We start from the raw sequence: 14174 nt of genomic DNA, 5'->3' as shown, positions 1-14174 counted from the left end.
TGCGTGAATATGGCCGGGGTCGGTGCTTGAGCCCGTCTCCCCTTTCCCTCTCACCCTCTTTCTCTCTCTCTCCCTCTGTCCCTTATTTTCTTTTTTCATTTTATTTGTTTAGTTTGTAACTTATTTCACTTGTTAAAGGGAGTGGGCCTGAAAACAGCTGCTGACCACATACATATGTAGTGCTGAATTGCTGTGATGAATTTTTCCAAAGTGTGCAGCAGCAGCTTCGAGCCTTATTTACTATTAGCTTGAAAAAAATATTAAATCGCTTTAGGTATTTTAGTCACTGTGTACATTGAAGGGGAGACTTTGTTCAACTTTTAAATTTGTTTCTTACTGTTCTGGAGTAATACGAATTCCATGCGCTGTTTTCAGGTTGGTATATTAATTTATAATAATTATTCTTAAGTTTTCAAACTTGTTCAAGCTTCTGAGGTTGTTGTTTTAATGTTTTAACTAAAAATTATTTTTAATAAGAAGCTGCAGTTATTTTTATCTGAGGAGATAAGCGTCAGTGAGTATCTCGCAGCTCATGCCCATCCCACGCTGCCTTCACAGCGGCCCAGCATTGGACGGTTTTGCTGCTTTCTTTAAAGTCTCGGTTTATGGCTATCTTATTGCCTCTTGAAAATATTCTGAAAGGCATAACATTTGCTCTCTACGATGGGCTTGTTTTAGTGTTCAGTGCCTACTCATGCCTAAGAATTAGAATTTGATTAAAAATCTCATATTTGATTGGAGGTCTGAAAAAGTAGTACGCATGAAAGGCGCAGCATGCTGATATAATACGCACTGGTATCTAAAACAGCCTTCCAGTAAGGGTTCATGAGCGCTTTAAGTTTGTTTGGGACATTTTTGTAACACTCAAAAGTATTAATTATATAAAGTATTTGACATCACCAAACTCTTCCGCCAGGTAGCTACTGTATAAGTCTTCATACAGTAATCTTCTTGGGTTGAAATAGCTACGCAAACAGTACATTCTGGTGCGGTAGTTTATTTTAATGCAAAACTTTGGTGATGCCCGCTCTCGCCTCACCGCACAGAGTCTCCCTCACCTGGACAGCAGCGTCACACCGCTTCTCATGACCCCGTCATCTCATGCTTCCCGCCGGCTTTGGTGTTGAGGACTCTCGGAGCGGTGAACCAGTGTGCTCTGAAGGGTCCCCCGCGGCTTGTCCGAGGGAGTCATGGGGCATAGCTCTTTCGTCAGCCCGTGTCGCGCCCTAGATTTCAGCTGGGCATTCTGACTGGCGCTTGCCAGTCAGTCACAACTCTGGCTTCCAGCATTACTGGTTTCCAGCCACTGCAGTGACCCAGGCGGTGTGGTCATTGGTTCACTCTCTGGTGAAGTTCGGTGCATGACCAGATGTGAGAGGAGTTGGACAAATTGGATGCTGTGGTGTCACTTAACTGTTGTCACGATTCTGACTTTTCAACTGTCCTTGCTATTACAGTGGACTAAAGAGGATGGACATAGGACTCCCACCTCTGCCGTCCCTAACCTGTTTGTCCCATTGAACACCAACCCAAAAGAGGTCCAGGAGATGAGGAACAAGGTGTGCACCGACCGCCACCAGCAATCGGTGGAAGCTGACGTGCGTGCGGGAGGAGGCGGCCCTGGGTGGGGCAGGAGGCCTGCGGCTGCAGCGGGGAGGGTGTAGCTCCAGGAGGACCTCCGCTGCCACCAACGTGACTGCTGAGGTCCTCCCTTCACACTGCTTTGCTGCTGCGCTAACAAAGTGCAGTGGCAGTGCGTGAGCAGCAGACGCTTTGGCCCCCATTGTCGAACTAACACCTGCTCACATAGCAGGGCAGAATTGAAGCTGCAGAGCCTGTTCCTGGCAAGAACAGCCTTTGCCCCCTGCCTTGCAGGGTTCATTTGAAGAGTTAGAACGTTTGGTATATTGGAACATGAGATCCACCAGTGTTCACAGTGTCACTAAAAGATGGGCACACAGGGGGTGCCTCCCCTCGAGTTAGTGAGTTCAGTGAGGTCTGTGCCTGCCGAAGTCATCTGGAAGGGGCCCTCCGTCTCCTCAGACCCATGAATTACTAATCGGGCTGGACCGGCACCGTTAAGCGGGCACGGTGGTCACGCAGGACCCGCTGGGGTGCAGGGCAGAACAGAAGAGCAGCTTGTGCTGGGGGGCCCAAGCGCACAAACGGTGACTTTCAGTCACAGCGAGGTTTCTCTGTACTGTTGATGTGTGTTTCCCTTCTTGCCATCCTCAGATTCGAGAGCAGAACCTACAGGACATTAAGACGGCTGGCCCCCAGTCCCAGGTGTTGTGTGGTGTAGTGATGGACAGGAGCCTCGTCCAGGTGAGAGCTCAGGATGTCTCTGATGGTAGTGGGTGGTGGCTCTTATGACTGCCCGCTCCAAAATTATTCTTAAGTTGCGAGAGAATGACTATGAGGTAAGTGTCCTAGGCAGCCAGTTTTCTTTGTTCAAAGTCTTCATGATAAGAAGGAACCCAGCCACTCCTCCTTGAGTGGTAGACCAAGCATAAGCATGCCCAGGGCCGTGTCCCCCTCCAGCCCAGCTCCATGTCGTGCATGCCTGGCTGAGGGCCTGGGTTCGCCCGGTGTTAGCGGTGAACTGTGTACAACGCTGGAAGAGGGTGGGTGTCGTGGACTTTGGTTCTTGTATAGATTGCTGTCCACAACAAAGTGCTGCTTGGGGAAAAGTGCAGAGGGTTCCTGTAAACGTGGTCCACATTTACACGCATTTCTGTAAAAGGATTGTACCTCATGGCACATTGAAGATAATTGTGTAAGTAGTTATCTCTGAAAATTAAGTTGCCACCGAATGTTTTAAACATGACTCACCGGGGTTGGTGATTGTTGTTGCATTTTCTGACATTGGCCAGCCGCGGTCCTGGTTCTGTGGCCCGTGTTTGCACGTTGCACCGCCATCACCGCTGCATCGCTGTTGACGGCTGTCCCGCTGCATGCTCTCAGCTGGCTCCATCCTGTGCTCTCGTTGATGTTCCACAGCCGGGCCTGGTGGGCTCTGACGACTCAGTTTACTGTTGCAGGACGCGCCCCTCTCTGACTGTACGGAAACAATCGAAGGGCTCGAGCGTACAGAGCAGACCTTTAGTCCCGCTAAGTCTCTCTCTTTTAGAAAGGTACTCACCGCCCCGCCCTCAGCTACCTGTTGGCACGCCCTGCTCTTTACCCGCCCCGCCCCTCACCTGTCGCCCTCGCTAGGTATTGTCTTAGGTATCGCAGGAGCTTTAAACGGATCTCTCAATTATTTGTGAGATCGTACAAAAGGTTCTGTTCTGCTTATTCGGTTCTTTAGATAAAGCATTTTGTATGAGGTTATTTTTACAATTTTCAGCATTTTTACGTTGTGCTGAGAAATGGCTGATCTTAGGGATGTTTCTGAAGTTCTGCATGTGACTTTGGTGGGTGCATGTGTGGGGATCTGGGAGTTTGCCTTTTACAAGGTGCCAGTTGCAGGAGGCTCACGGGTGTACTGCGAGCTGTCGGCTGCCCCGTGAGACCGTCTGCCTTCGCTCGCTCAGCTGTGACCGGGGGCGCGATGAACGTGGCAGCCAGGGGCTGTATGACTGAAAGACGTCATTTCAGAGGAATGGGAAATAAAACAGGACAGTCTTTGCCAGCCCTTGTTGAGGAAATGTATTTTTACCTTAAAAAAAAAAAAACAAACAAAAAAACCTAGATAATTGTTTTGAATGTTGCAAGGGGGAAAAAATACTTACGAAAATTTGAAACCCAGAATTGTAATTTCTCTGTGTACGTGCGTGCCTGACACGTACCGTAGGTGGAAAATGTATCTGGTGTAACTTGCCCAGGTGGAAGGAAACCCTCTACACACTCAGGCTGCTAGTGTGTAGAGCCAGAGTGGCCGACCACACGGCTGAGTGTCTTAGTGGTGTGTACCCTGTGTTCAAAGGAAATTTTCAGGGTCTCTTTCGATTAATACACCTCCAGTGAGATGCAAATATCATTTTATCAGTGTTCCCATTGCCAGAGAAATCAGATTTGCACTAATGATTCTATATTCCTGTCTGGAAGCCCTGCTGGTAAGGTTTTCTTGCACATTTATATATTAATTCAATGGGCCCCATTTTTCCTTGTCCTTAGAATGTACTTGCAGCTACCATTCTTAGAGGAACTTCTCAGAGCAAGGGAGAAAGATGTCTTCTTACCCCCGTTGCTTGTTTTTCATGTTGCGACTTTGGACCATAAGCTGTTGTGATCTTGGTAGTTCATACTTCTTTCTCTCAGATGCGTCCAGAGTGCTGAGCCCATGGCCCCAGGGTGCTTAACTGTGAGAGCCCAGAGCCGCCTCCAGCTTGGTGGGCTCAGGCCAGTGCGCAGTCACTGCTGTGCGGTCTCTCTGGCGTTCTCTCGCGCTTGGCGGTCTCTGTTTGCTCCTGTGAGGGCTGTCTGGAGGGCGGACTGGCGAGCTGGATTGGAGGGTGCCCTCGTGGCTCCTCCTCCAGTTGCACTCTGGCTTTTGCTTCACCGCGTGGTGCTCAGACTTGGGCGTGCGTCCCAGGCACCTGCGACCGCTTCGTGAAGTGTTGTACGTAGGGCCCCCCTCGTGCCTGGCTGGGAAGTTAAGAGTCTGTGGGAGTGAGATTCCTGGAGATTCCGGCGTCCTCCCCACAGCAGATCCGAACAGCATGCCGCTGTGAGTGCCGTGTCCGGTGCGGTTAGCCGAGGAGACTGCTCCCGGTTGGGGAGATGTCGACGCCCCTGGACACGGATTTCTGTTCCTGGTTTTCCTCCATCACCCGCCTCCTGGTGCTCACATTTGCACCCCTGGTCTTCTTCCCACTACGCACGTCTCATTCCAGGGGTGAGAGTGTGCTTTGACTCCGCCAGCGTCCTTGACTGGGTCTGTGTCCACATCCTTTAGTGTGGACCTCAAGATGCAGACGGCATTACTCCTGGAAGATGGCACTGCTTGCTGGCAAGTTGAGTTCTCCTTGACCAGGGAAGGACTGGGGTTGTTAAGGTTCTAAACACATCCTCTTCCCGGTAAGGCAAGTGTATGGATACTTGCTTCCTGTTTGAGAACTTGAGGAACCAGGTGTTTGGGACTTGGGAAGTTGGGGCTTTTCTGGAAGGACTTTGCTTTGCCCCCATCTCTCCCGCATGGCGACACCTGTTCACACAGGGCAGGGGGTGTCTTCTGACGGGGGAGGGGCGGTGAGTTGCCAGCCACACCCCGACACTCCGGTTCTGAAAGGAATGCTGAGCCCTGCTGCAGGCGCGCTCGACTCCAGTGCTGCGCGAGCCGGCATGCAGCCTTCTGGACCTCATTACGAGCGAATCGAGTTGTTAGAGACCAGGGTGGGAAGGTCTACGCTGAAAGTTGTCCAGTGCGGGGAAGAACTCTGCTGTGCGATTTGTGCAGCGCGAGCTTCCCTGTTGCCGCGTGTGCCTGCAGCCCCCTGCCGCATGGTAGAAATGCGAGGAGGCCTGCGGCCCAACTTGTGGACTCGCCCGGTGCACTTGGTGTTGAGCACCTAGTGTGTGTGTGGCCCCGCACCTGGAGTGTAAATTCAAACCTGAGTAGGTTTTACAGGTGAAAATCTGATGCTCAGAGAGGTCAGGGCACTAGACCAGGTTTGCACCGCTTCGGAGCTGGAGCTGTCATCCCACACAGGCGGTGTCAGTCGGGGCAGACGTAGTTGCTGGGCGTCTGTCCTGCTTAGAGCCCGTGGTGGTGGCTCCAAGTGACGGCAGCAGCCAGAGTCTCCGCGGGGCCTGCTGGCGGGAGCACCCACTGCACGTCCTGGTTTCTCGGCCTGGGTTGCTCCACAGCGGGCCTGCGTCCCTCTGCATCTCAAGCGTATCTGTGTCTCCTTCCCTCCAGAATAACAGGGTCCCTGTGTCCCTGGATCTGTTCAGAGCTGGTCTGGAAGGCAGCTCGGCCCTCAGCTGAGGAATTTGGAGGAGGGAGCTCCCTGCCAGTGGGGGCAGGAACCGGCCATGCTGCACCTCGAGGGCCAGGTGTTCCAGACAGAAAGGACCTTGCTTGACCCCAGGGCGTCTCCGTGGCAGTTGACTGATCATTTGATTTAAATGATGTAAACATGTCTCTGAAAGCTCGAATCTCCATCTCATTTTACTGGCAGTGATACCAGGATGCAAACGCAGTTCCCTAGTTGCCGTAGATCCTAGGATGTTAGTGCTCAGCACGTCTTAGCTGCGGTCAGCCCGGCAGGCTCTGTAAAACAGGCCCGTGGACGGCAAGGGGCTTGTCTCAGGCCACAGAGCTAACTCGTGGCAGACGAGGATCCGATCCCTGTCTGGGGAGGCTGGGCTACTTCTGAAGGAAAAGCCAGTCGACCTGGGGTCGGGCCTGCTCAGAAGGAGCCCCCTCCCCATCTAGGCAGCTGATGTCCGATCTCGAGGCGCTCTGAGCACAGGCTGCGGATTCCAGCCTTTTCCTTCTCTCGCCTGGGGTCCATGTCGCTGGACGGTGACTGCTCAGCCCAGGTTCCCAGGGGAGCAGCTGGCCGGTGAGCTGAATGTCCTGGGACTCAGCCTGGCCCTGTCTCTCATGCACGTCGCTGGCACGCCCCTCTCCCTCTGGTGTTCGCCCACCGAGGAGAGCGCTGCCGGGCCAGGCCTGGCATCGAAACGATTGTGGATTCTCCTGTTTTCACTGGCTTCCAGAAGTTCTCATTAAGTAATGGGCATGTGCTTGGGTTCTGGTTAACTTTCTCAAAACTGAGCCCCAGAGCGGGTGGGGGCCAAGCTGGTGAGCTGCGGGGCACAGAGCTACGCTGGGCAGGAGAGGGTGGGCAGGCGAAGCGCCCGCGGGCTGCCCGCTGCTCCCTGCCTGTGCGGCCCGGCTGCGTCGGCCTCCTCCTTGAGGGCCCGGCCACCTGTGTGCTTCGCTTTGCTTAAGCTTTCTTTTTTCTTTTGTATAAATTCTTACAGTTTTCCAAATTCCTCAGACAAGTGCTGGTGTTTTGTGACATTCTGTTATCTCTTAATGTTTTGGGGTAAGTTACAGGATCTAGTTACAAATCAAATGCACAGTCGAAAGAACAGAACTTTTCTGTGCTCTTAGAACATAAGCACATTTCTGAGCACACCTACCTGAGTGTTGGGATCATGACATTTTCTGGTTTGGGAGGAGGGTAATTGACTTTAAAAGTCCCCTTTTGCATCCATCCCTGTCTGTCTGTGAGGAGATGGGCCTCTCCCTGGGATGCTCTACACACTTGATCTGCACGTTGGTGCCTCTGCTTCTGAAGTCTGAAGGACTTTCCTAGGAGTCTCTGCCCTGTTGCATGTGCTTCTCAGTCTGCTGCTGAAGGCTGCCGCTCAGTCTAAGCGTCAGGGCCTCGGGCCGTACCCGGGCTGCCGCTCAGGGATGTGTGTGCGCCCCGCCCCCCCTTGCCCGGGAGGAGGGAGAGTCCTGGAGCGGCGGGGCTCTTGCAGACCAGCCGTCCCTTTCTGTTCGCAGGGTGAGCTAGTGACGGCCTCCAAGGCCATCATTGAGAAGGAGTACCAGCCCCACGTCATCGTGAGCACCGCGGGCCCCAACCCCTTCAACACGCTCACCGACCGCGAGCTGGAGGACTACCGCAGAGAGGTGGAGCGCAAGCAGAAGGGCCCCGAAGGTGAGCAAGCTCGTGGGTCCGGGGCGCCGCAGGGCCGGCTCGTGGGTGCAGAGGCGGCAGGGAGCACCCTGTGGGCTCCTCTGTCCTGTGCTGACTGTAGGTGGCGAGGAAAGGTAAGCCCAGCGTGCCGGTCTCTGCACGTCCTGCTCTGCTCCCGGAGAGGGCGGAGTAGAGAAATCTGTTCCCAAGAACAAGGCCGCGTGTGGCGGAGGCCGGCCCGGGTCTGTGACCTGCACCCCTGCACGCGGTCTCCTCCCACCTTCATCCCAGCTGCAGTCACGGCTTGGAGTTTTCTCACGGACTCTTTTTCTCCGTAAGCCCCGAGAGCTCCCTGGCTGGGCACGGTCACAGGCCCAGGGACTAGCGTGTCGGGCTCTCTGGCACCTTTCCAGACCCTGTGAAGGGTGTGGCCAGTGCTGGTGCAGCCTTTGTTTCTCTTGGTAGCTCACTGACATAGGAGGTCATATTTTTGTAGAACATGTTGGGACTATTTTACAACAAAGGAAAATAAATGGCTCTGAGAGCCAGAACCTCTTGGAGCAGCTTGTTTCAAACTTCAGGTTTTTAAAAGCACATCCAAACATTTTGAGAACTAAGAGAGAAGCCAGCCTCCCACTGCCTCTGACACGAAGGCTCAGTGGGTCTGAATCACTGTCCCTGAGTGCCCTGGGTTGGTTACCACGAAGACCCTGGGACACGACGTCCCCTCCAGGAGCTTCATGCTGCTGTCCGCGGGACCTTAGGATGGCCCACGCTTCTTCCTCTTGGGAGCAGCCCTCCAGGTCAATGGGGGACCATCCTGGGAACTCTTCCTGCTTCAAATGCAACCTCTGATTTGCCCCAATTTAACTTTTTCTTTTTTAGTCTTGTTTTAGACCAATTACATAATGCATCACATAGCTGCTATTGGAATTTGAGTTGTGCAAAAAAACTGAATTGTTTTTCAGTGTGTTACACCATCACTGCCTGTCACTTTTTTACATATGCATTAAAATTAAGGTTTGCTGCACATAGATTCAGAGTGAACCTGATCTTCTGGTCACAGCACTAATTCTGATCACCTCCTGAACGGTGCATGCAGCCCTGTAGACAGCTCTGTCTGAGCTATGGCCATAATTACTTGCCTTAGAGCAAGGACTGGTGTGTGGGCCTGAGCTACTGGTCCTGTAGCCTAATCCCAGGTCCTGTGCCCACATATGTGTGTCTGCCCTTTGGACTCAGACCCTTCCAGTGTCTGGGAAACCTGGATTTTTTTTTTTTTTTTTTTTGAGTTAAACCACAAGACACAAATACTTCCTCTATATAGTGAGGCTGCATGAGGAGTGATGTCACAGCAAGTGAGTGAGTGTGGACGGGGACAGCTGTGGTCGTGCTGTGTGATCACAGAGCCGTCAGCAGTGGGAGTGGCAGCCAGGGGCCACTGCCAGGAAGCCCCTGCCCAGCACTGGTGCTGGCTCTGGGCACGGCGGTGGGGGGCGGGTAGTGTGTGCCGCGGGTGACCTCAGGCTGTGTGTCAAAGGTAGCACCTCAGGCACGAGGAAGAAAGCCCCTGGCCTTTGGCTTCTTTTCCTGGCTGAAGGAATTTGTTCACTCAGGCAGGAGGTGTGAAGGCCTCTGTTTAGAGACACTTGGCTTCAGGAAGGGAGCTGTAGGCTCGGGGGACTTGGGGAGGCAAGTTGGTCCGAAGCTATTAACGTGAAAAGTTTCAATGAGAGAAGGAGATTTAAGGAATTAAGATAATACTGGTATATATTTTTCCCTAAATGAGAGGCAGACTTGGAATTTCAGGATCCTGAGTCCTAGTTCTTGTAATTTTTCCTCTGTTCCTTAGCATATTTTACTATAGAAAATAAAAATATGTGTTACAACTGCCAAGTTTAAATTATTGGTAGAAAATGCTCTAAATAACAAATTAAAACCAAGGTCACGCTCCTGTCATGTCCCCTGAGGTGGCAGGTAGGGCGAGGGTGCTTGGGACCCTGGGCTCTTGCTCAGCAGCGGGAGAGGCAGGATGGTGAGGACATGGGGAGGGGCCCCTCACCAGAGGACAGGAGAGGACAGGCTGGGGGTCACCGGTCACAGCCCGTCACAGAGGCAGCTCTGGCAGATTCTCAAACCGAGATCCACAGCCCCGTCAGGAGTGGCTTCCTTTGTCCTCTTTCGGGTAGGAGTGGGGAAAAGGTTGAGGCCAGCGGCTGCGAGCCCTTCCCTTCTTGGGCTCTTGCTTGCACCCTGAGCAGCCCCTCCCGCCCTCCCCGAGGCAGCCCGATGGGCAGGGCGGGAGGGCCCGTCCGCCCGGGAAGGGGCGAGGGGAGGCCCGCCGTGTCCAAAGGCCTTCACCGCGCTCTTTCTGCCCTATGTGCACCTGCAGAGAATCTGGACGAGACTAGAGAAGACAAAGAAGAGAGCCCTCCGGAGCCCCCTGCTGCCCCCCACACTCCCCCCAGCGCCCCCATCAAGCTGGAGGAAGGTGAGCTCTCGGCTGGAGGTGGGTATGCGGCCGCCCCGTGTGGGAGGGTGCGCGGCCGCCCGGGGTGGCATCGCCAGGAGGGGCCGAACTCGTGGCTTTGTGTAAGAAAAGCAGCTGAGTGTGGCAGTAGTTGAACTGACACTAACAGCCGAGTGTGTCTGCATGGAAAACAGTACGTCATCCGCTCTGAGCTCGCCCAGCCTCCTCCACTCCCGTGCTGGTTCTGTCCGGGGTAACTTGAGGCAACACAGATTCGTTAGCGTGATGTCACAGGTGGGAGGACAGTCGTTGGGGATCGGAACCTGCCTTCATTCATGATGTCAGTTTTGCCCACTGCTTGCACATTTCCTAGACCTTCCTGTGCTCGGATCACCCCCGGAAACGTCCTCCGTTGTGTCTGGGCCACAGGGCTGCATTCTTTGGCCATATTTCCCAGTCCGTGGAGAGTGCCCGCCTCCCCTGGCCTCTCAGACCACCCACCGTGTTTCTGTGACGTGTGGCCTGCGTGTCTGTCCCTCGGTCTTGTACGTTGTGCTTCCCGTGCCTGTCGGGAGCCTGTGGCTCACCTCCTGCCCTTTTCTGTGTCCACAAGAATGGCCTGGCCATTCTCCTTCTGTAACCCGATGGCTGTGACTGAATGCATAGATTCTCTACCTGTGCTTTTCTCTTCCTGTGGCTGCGTTACAAACAGGAGGTGGATGTGCTAAGGAGTACCTGTTACCATAGTAAGTACCGCCTGCTGCCTGGCCCTCTGCTGTTTAATCGGAATTCCCTGTGCTTTGCCTCATTCTCCTGCTGCTTTGTTGCTTATTAATTTTTGTTTTTTGTTTATTCAAAATAAAAACAAAGGCCCTTCTTTTACCCGGTTCCTCCATTCTGGGCTCTGGCCTTCCTGGAAGGGGCTGGGTCCCCTGAGCTGTGCGGTGGGCAGCCTGTCCTCGAGTCCCCCCAGGGCCGAGGCGGCGCTGCTCCGAGCACTGTGGGTCTCAGAAGTTTCAGAGGGACCACGTGGTCCTGTTGAGCCTTCGAGACAAGTCCAGACTAGACTCAGGCTGGGATTTTGCCACCTGCTGCACGGGGGTCGCATGTGTTTGGATCTTTGCTTAAACTGGGTGCTTAAGCTTAATTTGAGGGGGTGGAAGAGTGACATTTAGTGCTGTTTTCCCAATGTGACATTTGTCAGATGGTCAGAGTTCCCCTGAGCACCCACAGGCCACCTGTGCATGCTTCGCGGAGTGAGTCCTAACTGCTCCCGCCCAGTCCCCTGCAGCCGCGCCTCCGCACCTCAGCCCAGCCCAGCCTCTGCTCACCTCCGGACGTTTGGCTAGATTTCCAGGCACTGAAGGTTTGCTGTTGCCTAACCTGCCAGTGGCTGGTGACTTGGTGGACTATTTTAAAAAATCTACAAAACTGGTTTCCCCCAGGGTCAGTGTAGAAACCAGTCCTCAGGCTGTTTCTTTAAAATAAGTTCCATTTGGCTCTTTTAAAAAGTTTCCATGTTCAAATTGTTAAGGGGGCTTGAATTTTTTGCCCGTCCCTTACCTTAGCGTTCATGTCTTTTTTAACTCTCCAGCCTAAAATGGCCTTTGTTTGGTGTTGGTGTTGATGGGGGTCTGGGAATCAACTCATAGTTTTCTACCAGCTGCCACAGCTTTATATAGTTTTCTCCTTGGGGGAGACCAGGTGTCGTGGATACAAATGTAGGCTTGATTTCAGGATCACTAACACGTGTCCTTTAAAAGGGTTCAAGTGTTTTAACGCAGACGCTGCAATACTGAAAGTGTTTCCACTTGCCTTCATCACCGTCTCTGTGACTGGGGACCGAAGCCCTGGGACTCTGTCTGGCTTTGTCAGCATGTTGTCCGTGAGAAGGAGCTAAAAACCACCCTGAGGCTGAGCCCACGTTTTGCACTGTGAGCTGCAGCCAGCCTGAAGCAGAGTAGATCTCACTGACAGCTTCTCGCTCTTGTTTGGTGCAGGGCGCTTGCGATCCCCCTTGGAGGGCCAGGCAGTCGCCCTCTAACCTCGCCTCTCCCACCCATCCCCCCAGACCTGCCGCAGGAGCCGGCTTCCGGAGACGACAGCGATGGCGCCCCCTTCACGCCGACTCTCCCTGACCTGCCCCCTGATGAGCCTTCAGAAGCGCTCTGCTTCCCGACATTGGAGGAGGAGGAGGAGGAGGAGGAGGAGGAGGAGGAGGAGGGGCTTTGTGAAGCCGGGGGCCCCCCAGGCCCCACCAGGTCCCCCGCGGCGGCCGTCCCTGAGCCAGTCACAGCCCAGGCGGCTGACGAGGCCGCCTCCCCGGCTGCCGAGGAGGGGGCTGCCGTGGACCCTGGCAGTGATGGGTCTCCGGGCAAGTCCCCCTCCAAAAAGAAGAAGAAATTCCGCACTCCCTCCTTCCTGAAGAAGAGCAAGAAGAGGAGCGACTCCTGAAGGCCCTTCCTGCACAAACCGATGCCACCAGGCTGCCCCCGATCGTGTCTCGTGCCCGTGTCTTCTTGTGTAATGGAATGCAAGAGGCCCACCCCTCTGTGTAGCTAGCGCTCCCCTCGCGGCGTGACCAAATCCCCACGGAGACCGGTGCTAACCCTGTGTGCGCAGCGGCCCGGCCTGCGGCCTCAGGTGCTGGGGGAGACCTGGTCTCTGCGTCCACCTCGGAGCCCTGCCCTGCAGGGACCAGCACCTCGGCCCATCTCATGAGCCCCTCGGGGACACGCTGTCCCCAGGGGCTTAGCTAAGTCCAGGTTCTGGCTGGATCGGGGGCGGCCCTGCCAGCTCTGGCCTCGACCGCTCCTGCTCTCCTTCTCTCCTTCTCCTGTGAAGTAATCCGTGCCCCGTCTCTGCTAGCCTCCCTTCACCCCGAGGTCTCGGGTGACTGAATCAGACCTGTAGCTTCTTGCTGGCATTTTCTGCTCAGTGATCTCATTTGTTTGGATACACAAAGCCATGGTCCTGTGAGAACACTCGTGTCCCCGCCAATGGCCCAGGCCACCGTGGTGGACTTTGAGAGGCGGGTTTGGGCTGAGCCGGCAGTCCCAGCAGCTGACGGGCCTGTGTACACCCAGGTAACCTATGCATGGTCTCACCGGCCCCCCGCGGCCAAAACCAGACTTGCGGCTCCATTCCTTACTCACTGGGGGCTCTCGATCCCTGTCGTCGTAGGGAAGGTGCATCAGGAGGGGAAGAGTGCTTTCTAGATGTCCTTTCAGCACATCTGCAGTTCACCCTACACGCTGTGAGTGAACGGTCTGCGCTGTGCTTTGTTCTCTCCCCAGGGCCTGTGGCAGAGCGCAGCAGGGCTCCATGCGCTCTCGTGGGGGGGGGGGGTCTGCTCTTAACCTCGGCTCGGCTCAGCCTGGAGGGTACCCTCGCTTCGATAGAAGGCAGTTCGGGGTAGGAGTTGGCCTCAGGGGTCCCGCCTGATGCCCTGTGCAGTCACTGGTGGAGCCCACCTCCCGCCCTCCAGCGCCACGGGGTGAATTTCACCGCACTCACATCCCTGGAAGATAGCAGCTAGCTGCTTAGTGGGAACTGGTGGGTGGCCAGGTGTCTCTTCGACAGTGGCCTGTCCCAGGAGCTCCAGTGCCAGCCTGTCCCCCAGACAGGTCCCCGGGGTGGGGGGGGAGGGGCCCTTGGGGGACCCAGTGCCCGACGTGGGCTCAGGTCCCACACGCTCGACACCCAGGCAGGACCTGAGGCCGGCTGCATGGCGCTGACCTCTGCTTCGAGCTTACTGGCAGGCAAGCCACTTCTCTCCTGTGTATCGTTTCATTGCCAAGATGGTGGTAGAGTTCTCCACCCTCACCCTGCACCTCAGTTAACCACGGGCTCTTCCTTTTATCCCTTCCTCTGACCCCACGTATGCAATGACTTTAATTTCATTTTTGTAGTTTAACTCTTTGTATTACAACATGAAGTTTAGTTGCATATACAGACACAGGCTTGGGAGGACAAGTTCTACAGCCTTTCTTCGTTGTAACATGTTTTAACTCACAAATAAAATTCTTTAAGCAGTTTTCTTGTCTAAACTTGGGAAGCCGTCTTGCATCTGAATTCCTTTTCTTTGTTCCTTTAAAATA

The 14174-nt window shown here is 54.4% G+C and overlaps 1 protein-coding gene across 8 annotated transcripts in view; it reads left to right on the top strand.

Moving 5' to 3' along the window:
- ADD1 (adducin 1) overlaps positions 1 to 14123 on the top strand; it is a 74563-nt gene extending 60440 nt beyond the window's left edge. For 2 of the 8 annotated variants that reach the window (XM_068543523.1, XM_068543524.1), the window contains exons 11-15: positions 1458 to 1598; positions 2236 to 2325; positions 7469 to 7625; positions 9997 to 10095; positions 12146 to 14123. In XM_068543523.1, the coding sequence (XP_068399624.1) occupies positions 1458 to 1598; positions 2236 to 2325; positions 7469 to 7625; positions 9997 to 10095; positions 12146 to 12528 (870 nt within the window). In that variant the 3' untranslated portion in view covers positions 12529 to 14123. Of the gene's footprint in view, positions 1 to 1457; positions 1599 to 2235; positions 2326 to 3041; positions 3285 to 7468; positions 7626 to 9996; positions 10096 to 10786; positions 10822 to 12145 lie in introns of those variants that run through there. The other 6 variants (XM_068543530.1, XM_068543526.1, XM_068543525.1 and 3 more) reach the window with 6 other exon arrangements.
- The last annotated feature ends 51 nt before the right edge of the window (positions 14124 to 14174 follow it).

Source organism: Eschrichtius robustus, chromosome 4, assembly GCF_028021215.1.
Source record: "Eschrichtius robustus isolate mEscRob2 chromosome 4, mEscRob2.pri, whole genome shotgun sequence".
NCBI lineage: Eukaryota > Metazoa > Chordata > Mammalia > Artiodactyla > Eschrichtiidae > Eschrichtius > Eschrichtius robustus.
This window is presented reverse-complemented; position numbering and strand designations above follow the sequence as displayed.